The sequence below is a fragment of the Prorops nasuta genome, unplaced genomic scaffold, assembly GCF_024137725.1.
Source record: "Prorops nasuta isolate Cenicafe-Biocafe unplaced genomic scaffold, Cenicafe_Pnas_1.2 PNAS00005, whole genome shotgun sequence".
NCBI lineage: Eukaryota > Metazoa > Arthropoda > Insecta > Hymenoptera > Bethylidae > Prorops > Prorops nasuta.
In genome coordinates this window covers 241,099-249,422 of record NW_027116802.1, presented here as the reverse complement: position 1 = coordinate 249,422, position 8,324 = coordinate 241,099, and the positions used below count along the sequence as shown (strand labels likewise).

The 8,324-nt window shown below is 45.9% G+C and overlaps 1 protein-coding gene across 1 annotated transcript; it reads left to right on the top strand.

Annotated features, from left to right (window-relative positions):
* Positions 1-1,230: 1,230 nt before the first annotated feature.
* LOC136773542 (uncharacterized) lies at positions 1,231-8,117 on the top strand. The gene is made up of 6 exons (XM_066727287.1): positions 1,231-1,516; positions 1,584-1,604; positions 3,814-4,801; positions 4,907-5,332; positions 7,796-7,971; positions 8,026-8,117. The coding sequence occupies exons 1-6, from the start codon at positions 1,231-1,233 to the stop codon at positions 8,115-8,117; spliced, it is 1,989 nt and encodes a 662-aa protein (XP_066583384.1).
* The last annotated feature ends 207 nt before the right edge of the window (positions 8,118-8,324 follow it).

Genomic DNA, 8,324 nt, shown 5'->3' with positions numbered 1-8,324 from the left:
AAAAAATCTATTGAATAGGATGAATGTGGATAATATTAATTTAGAAGTGTATGGTTGCCCTAAGTTTAAGGATTTAATTAAATTATATGATTTTGAAAAAACTCCGTGCAATTTACACGTTCGAGAGAAGAACTTGGACAATGAACGTATCCACTGTCCTTACGAGGAGGTGTCAGTTTTTGCCAAGTGGATAAAAGCAAATATGTGATTCTTTGAAAACTATTTAGAGAAATAAAGAGGAGAACACAAGTCCTCAATTCTTCATTCAATCTTATACCGTTGTCGGTGCTGCACACAGGAAAAAAAATGAGCTGCGAAAAGTGTAAATTAATCATGATTCAAGAGGATATTGTTCCTCTTTCAGCCACTCTTCCCAGAGAATTAACAGAGGAATACGTCAAACGAATTAACGATTTTTTCAATTGTTACTTCGAAGAGTATGAACGGAAACTGCATCATTATTTGCATAAAAACTGTAAGTATTTATTTTTTATATTTTTTCATAATTGTTGTTTGTTTCTTTGTTTTTTTAAATAAAGTGAAGAATGACGAAGAGAAACAGGCTGAGGAAAAAGATATTGAGTCAAAGCAGACGAAGAAGGAAGAGGAGAAAGAAGTACAGGAGGAAGAATGTAAGTATTTATTTTATCTTTTTTTACCTTTTCATAATTATTACCTGTTTGTATTTTTAAAATAAAGTGAAGAAAGACGAAGAGAAAGAGACTAGGGAAGATATTGAGTCGAAGGATATGAAGAAGGAAGAAGAGGAGAAAACAATAGAGGAGGAGGAGAAAGATATTGAGTCAAAGCAAACGAAGAAAAAAGAGGAGAAAAAAGTATTGGAGAAGGAGGACGAAAAAGATATTGCGTCAAAGCAGACTAAGAGAGAAGAAGAGGAACCACCACATTTCTTTTTCTTTTACTATTAAATTATTTTATCCAACAAATTGAAAAAATATCATTGTAAATTAACCTCTACTATTTCTTTTATCAAATAAATTGAAAAATATTATTGTAAATATACCTTTTACTAATTCATCTGGAGTTAACGGAAAGAAACCTAATACGTATTGAGAAATGGATATAAACTTCTCTCCGCATTGATAATGAGATGTAAACTTCATCCGAAGTGGAGAGAGAGAAAGCTAATATGTATTGATAAAGATATGTAAACTTCATCTGGAATACGTAGAGGAGAGCACTCTTCACTTCAGTCTTCAGTGAGACATCATGAGCTCCACACGACCAATAAGTTTACCAGAGAAGAAACTTACATTAAAAGACTTAGAAAAAAAATATTGCAAACCAGTGGCAATAGTAAGGCCATTTCGGCATAATGAAGAGCAGCAGCAGCAGCAGCATCAGCAGCAGGCAGTAATAAGAGGGTATCGCTTGATACTTGAACAGCAGCAGCCACTGCGGCGACCACATTCGCTGCCCGTAGTCCTGCAGATGCTGCCCGCAGCGGTGCCTCCTGCAGCGGAGCAACCTGCAGGGGAGCAACCTGCAGTATCGCGTAGGCGGCAATTGTTATTACGGTTACGTAATATGCAGCCTATGTGAGCTTGTGGGTTGTATGACAGACAGTCACCACCACCAAATCGGTAAGAGTTAATAAAAGTCAAAGACTAATAAAAAATATAAAAAATGGCTTAATAGCGAAGGAATCTCGCATTCACTTATTGTTCGAGATTGGGAGGAGCAGAAAATGTTGCGAAGTAGATTCCGCATTTCTCTGTTATATCTCCCATCTCTATTGCGCTCACAATAGACGGCTAGACCGACAGCGTCTAGCCGCTCTATCTGTCTCTCTCTCCGCGGCGCGCTTGCGCGTCTTCTGGCCCTGGCGCGTCGCGGCCGCGAAGCGACACTACTTGCGCGCTTGGCCACTAGGTGGCCAGCGCCCGCGGCAGCTCTCTCGCTGGCAAGATTAGTGTCGCGTAATTATATAGATGGGTCCTTGATAAGGACCCATCGCACCTCAGCCTTGCTCGACCGCTGCTTTGACAGCAGCAACAGCAGCATCCTTTGACGCCTCCACGGCTTGTGTTTTGACGCCTCAACGGCATCTTGAAGAGCGCCTCCACCGGCGAACTCATTTGGGAGCATACTTTGGTAAGTATCACCCACCACCCACTGCCAACCAAGAGGGGACTACCCCTCTGCGGCATTTCCTCCCTCCTAAGGGAAATTTCTCCGGGGACTGCCCGGGAGAACTCCACCCTCTCCTTCCCCTCCACACTGCCTCCGAGGACTACCTCGGACCCAGTGTTCCGACCCTCAAATCCAGGGCTCTCGACGAGTCGGGTAGTGGGAGGGGTAGATTCACCCTAGGGGTTGGGGTGGCTCGGAGCCACCATAGCTCTGGGAGAAGGGGGCTGAGGGGTAAGGGGACTTCCCCTTCCCTAAATCCACCTCTCCTACTTCGCTTCCTCCCGTGGCTGGGGATTTTACTAGGGAATACCCTAGGAAAAATTGTCCAGTCCGGGAGTTTCTAAGTCCGCGCTCCCTCCTGGGGAATTTTGAGTCTTGGGGTTCTGGGGAATCTTCTGCGAAAAGAAATTCCCCAGAATTTAACGGCAGCAAATTCCCTAGGCCTTCGCCATTGTAAATATCGCGGTTTTTCTTGTACATAAAATTACTTTGTAAACGTTTGTATATTTTTTATTTATTTGAATAAAGAACACTTTTACCTATTACCTCTGCCTTGAATTTTATTCTAGAATAAGACCTTCCTTTCTGACCACAGGTTCGGAGCCAACTTGGGGCACTGTTTCGCACAAATTTTTGGTCCTTCGAGCCGGATTTCCGGCAAAAAACGTTCGAAGTGCATCAGTGTTTTTAAGTTGGGGATTCTGACTGGGTTAAGATTGTGGTTTGTTCTGGAATAGAGATTCAAGATGACTACGCCTAGCTCAGGGGAATTACTAGAAGCGATCAATTACGTGCCCATGATTCGGGATGAATTCGTTCGGTTGGTCGTTAACATTAAGAAACGTGGAGTACGCAACTTCACCCTCCCTTTCTTGGAGGATAGGCTTGCGGCCGTCGAGAAGTGGCTTAAGGTGTTGCATAAAACTCACGTTAAGATCACTACTCATACTAAACCGGCTGAATTAGCTAAAATGGATTACGTAACCGAAAGCTGGTATGAAGCGGCCCTTGATGCCCATAGTGACGCGGAAGAATACATCCTAGGACATTTAGATGAACTTCGCTCCAATCAGGTGATGCCAGCATCAGGTCCCACGGCGCCTTCAGGCGAAATAAACCACATTAGGCTTCCAATTATCGATTTGCCGAAGTTTTCCGGGGATTATTTAGAATGGAACAACTTTTATGAAACATTCAGTTCCATTGTTCATGAAAAGGCATATGTCTCCGGGCGAGACAAGTTCCACTATCTAAAATCTTGCTTGCAAGGTGAAGCGGCTACGGTCATTAAATCTTTAGCGATCACCTCCGAGAACTATGAGATAGCATGGGACACTCTAGTAGCTAGGTATACTGACAGACGAATGATCACGGATACGTTCTTGGACCAGATCTCGCAAGTACCCACGCTTCGGGGTGACAATTTTAAAGTTCTCAAGGAAGTTAGGGACTCTGTCACGGTTGCGCTCAACGCCCTCAAAACTATGGGTTACGGCGTCGATCATTGGGATCCCATCATTGTTCATTCACTGAAGAACAAACTGGATGACACCCTCCGCTTGGCCTGGGAGATGTATCTGGGAAGCAGCAAGGATTACCCCACCTTTCTTCAATTTTCGGAGTTTCTAACGCGTCACATTAACTCTTTGCAATCATTAGGCAACAAACCTAAGACTTCCAAAAAGGAATCGGGGAAATCCTTGAAGTCACACGCTGCGAGTGTGAATAGTACCGGTTGTGCTCACTGTGGTAGTAACCATCTCTTGTATCAGTGCAAGGACTACCTTGCATTGACCCCTCAGGCTCGATCAAAGTTTGCATTTTCACAGAACCTCTGCATCAACTGCCTGAGGCCAGGGCATAGTTGCTCCAATTGTTCTTCTTCGTCACGATGCAGGAAATGTAGTAAAATGCATCATACGTTATTGCATTTTGACAAATCTGGCACCGGGGGGAGCAAGTCACGGGGGACTACCCCTGCGACAAACTCCGCTTCCGAGCCTGAACCCTCTAGCTCGCATTCTACAACGCATCTTAGCGTTACCGATACACGATCAGTCCTATTGGCCACGTTCTCTGCCAGGATTGATGCTCATGACGGTTCTCGTGTTATAGTCCGCGGTTTAGTTGACCCGGGCTCAGAAACTTCCTTTATCTCAGAAAAGTTAGCTCAGCAGTTACGAGTACCGCGACAACGTATCAACGCTATCATCCATGGAGTGAATTCGGCTCAAACCGTGCGAGCGGAGGCACAGATTACCCTTCATTCTCTCAAACGACACGGTGCTTCATTGGATGTAACCGCAATAATCTTATCAAAGATTACTCCATATCTACCTCCGTCTTATTCTCCGTCATCTATTCCAGCACTAAACGGAATTGAGCTCGCAGATACTTTCGCTTCTACCAAGGTTCCAATTGATGTGCTCCTTGGTGCAGATTATCTTGCTGAGGTGGTAGAAGGTCCGTACATTCGTTGTCCTGATCATTCAGTACTTGCTCAGCAGACGATTTTCGGGTGGATCGTAGCCGGAGTCTTATCCAAGGCTGGTCGCTCCCATAGTTACACGGTTCATCATTGCTATGACTTCGAAAAAACTCTTCGCGACTTCTGGGAACTGGAAGAAGTTCCTGAGGTCAAACCCATGTCCACAGAGGACTCCCTCTGTGAACAACATTTTGTGGATACGGTATCACGCACCCCTTCGGGTCGTTTTGTCGTTGCCTTGCCTTTTCGATCCGACATCGAAAGGCATAATCTAGGTTCTTCTTCTCTGGTAGCAGAGAGAACCTTATCAAGAATACTTCGGCGATTGGATACTTCTCCAGAACAGGCTGAAAGTTATTCTCAATTCTTACAGGAGTATCTTATGTTGAGACATATGTCTCCTGTTCCTAGGAACTCTGACTTTCGCGTCTTCCTGCCTCATCATGCAGTATTCAAGACCGAGAATCAGAAGACCAAGATTCGCGTTGTATTCAACGCATCATCTAAAACTTCTACTGGCGTCTCGCTTAACGATACGTTATTCATTGGACCCAAGCTCCAACAGGACATCACGCGGATCCTAATGAATTGGCGCTCCTTTCAATATGTAGGCGTCACTGACATTGTTAAAATGTTCAGACAGATTCTTGTGCGTTTTGAGGACCGCAAGTATCAGAACATTTTATGGAAGTCTGATTCCGGTGAGCTTCAGGCCTTCGAACTCAACACGGTGACCTACGGTACTGGACCGGCACCTTTCCTATCCTCGCGAGTTTTGCGCGAATTAGCTTACACGGACGGAGCTAACTTCCCTCTCGCGCAGGAAGTGTTATTAAATTCTACTTATGTAGACGATATACTTTTTGGGGCCCATGACTTACAGCAACTTAGTTCGGTCAGGGAACAACTCATCGCTCTACTGGCAAAAGGGGGCTTCTCCTTAAGCAAATGGGCATTCAATCAACCGGGGTCTTCCCCGCTTGAACCTACCGAGCTGCATTCTTTCTTTGAGGATCCTGCTGGATCAAGTAAAGTCTTGGGCATATATTGGGATCACGGGGATGATAGCTTCCGCTTCCGTGTTTCTCCTTCACACATTGGTGTACTAACCAAACGCATCCTCTTATCAGAGAATGCTAAGATCTTCGATCCATTGGGATGGATTTCTCCAATAGTCATCACTCTAAAGCAGTTAATGCAATCCACCTGGTTGCTTAAACTCTCTTGGGATGAAGAAATTCCTGAGCCTATTCAGTCAAAATGGCTCAAGTGCTATGAGCATCTCCGAGACTTACAGACTTTACGGATTCCACGGTGGACCGGACAATCACTTACTACTGGAAAACGCGAATTAATCGGATTTTGTGACGCCTCAGAACTTGCGTACGGCGCAGTCGTTTATGAACGCCTCACTGATGAGGACGGTAAACTCTCGGTACATTTAGTAATGTCCAAAACAAAGGTCGCTCCGATCAAGACCACTTCAATCCCTCGTCTGGAGTTGGTCGCAGCTGCCCTTCTAGTCAAGTTATTGGTTCACGTCAAGGGAAGCTTGGTCGGGAGTTGTGATGCGATTCGTTGCTATTCGGATTCGCAAGTCGCTTTAGCCTGGATAGCAAAGCAACCTGTGCATTGGAAGACGTTTGTGGCTAATCGCGTTTCATATATCCAAACACATTTATCGGAAGCCAGCTGGCATCATGTACCCACTAAGTTGAATCCTGCAGACTTGTGCTCAAGAGGAACCAGTGCTCAACAGTTATCAGAGGACTCACTTTGGTGGCATGGGCCTGCTTTTCTCCGTGAGCACACCGCAAATCCCGTTCAGGTCTTTGAAACCGCGGAAGAAAGTCGGAAGGTAGCGTTAACCGCTCAATTCGACACAACTGAGTGTTGGTTTTTTGATAAGTTTTCGTCTTGGTCTAAACTGGTCCGAGTTATGGCCTATGTTCTTCGATTTGTCCAGCGGACCAGAAAAAACGGCCAATGGGAGGACTCCCTCCTGTCTGCAACGGAAATTCGCAGTTCGATTGAAGCCTTGGTAAAGGTTGTTCAACGAACGCACTTCGCGAGCGAAATCTCAGCCTTGAATCATGGGTTACGTATACCGTCGCGGTCAAAGCTTCTTTTCTTACATCCGGTCATTGATTCACAAGGAATCCTAAGAATAGGGGGGCGGCTTCGGAACGCCGAAATTTCTGAACAAATGAAACACCCCATTATTCTTCCGGATTGCCACTTAACGGCCATACTCATTAGGCAAACGCACCTAGATACACTTCACGGGGGGCTCCAACTAACTTTGTCCACGTTGCGACAAAAGTTTTGGGTCGTGAATGCGCGAAATCTAGTAAAATCATGCGTTCACAAATGCGTCACGTGTGTTCGCGAACGCGCTAAACTCGGTAACCAGCTTATGGGATCACTCCCTGCCGCTAGGGTTTCGCGAAGCTTCACTTTTGAACACACCGGAGTAGACTATGCTGGGCCGTTCTTGGTTAAATTGCATCACGGTCGTAACGCAAAATCCATGAAATGTTACGTGGCAGTGTTCGTATGTCTATCTACCCGTGCTCTTCACTTGGAACTCGTTTCTCGATTGGATACCGAGGCCTTCCTCGCTGCGCTGTCTCGATTCATTTCTCGTCGTGGAAAACCCGCCGTTATGTACTCAGACAACGGCCTTAATTTTCAAGGAGCGGATGCGGAACTAAAACGCGCCTACCGATGTGCCTTAGAAGCCGCCCGCGCTCAACCCACCGAGTCCATCCGTGAAATCGAGTGGAAATTCATTCCGGTCGCTACTCCCCACTGGGGCGGTCTTTGGGAAAGTGCTGTAAAAAGTATGAAACACCACCTGAAACGCTCCCTCGGGGTTTTCGTGCCTAATTTCGAGGAAATGACCACACTACTGACTAAGATTGAGGCCTGCCTAAATTCACGACCTATATCGCGGTTACATGATGATCCAGAATCGTTGGACGTACTCACTCCGGGGCATTTTTTGTCAGGACGGGCGTTAAATTCCCCACCTGAATTATCCACCTTGGATTTACGAGCATCATCATTAAACCGTTGGCAAACCGTAAATCGAATCACCGAGACCTTTTGGAAGAAGTGGTCTTCCGAATACTTACACACTTTGCAACATAGACCGAAATGGCAGCACTCTAACTCGGAATTCGGTGAAGGAGATTTGGTGCTTGTCAAAGTACCTAACAATCCTCCCCGTATGTGGACCTTGGGGCGGATTCTCAAACTAGTTCCTGGGGTGGACGGAGTAGCTCGCGTAGCTGTCCTTAAAACCGCGAGAAAAGAGATTCAACGGAGTCTCTCGCAACTCTGTAAACTCCCCTCTTAGCCCTCACTTTGGGTCTTATCAGGGTCTATCTTCACCCTACTTTCCGGCATCCTGGGACTCTTCAGGTTGTCATCTCTCCTTCTCAAGCTTCCTGGGACTCTTCAGGTTGCTTAACTTTCTTCTTCCTTGTTTTGACGCCATCACGTCAACGGGGGGAGTTTGTTCGAGATTGGGAGGAGCAGAAAATGTTGCGAAGTAGATTCCGCATTTCTCTGTTATATCTCCCATCTCTATTGCGCTCACAATAGACGGCTAGACCGACAGCGTCTAGCCGCTCTATCTGTCTCTCTCTCCGCGGCGCGCTTGCGCGTCTTCTGGCCC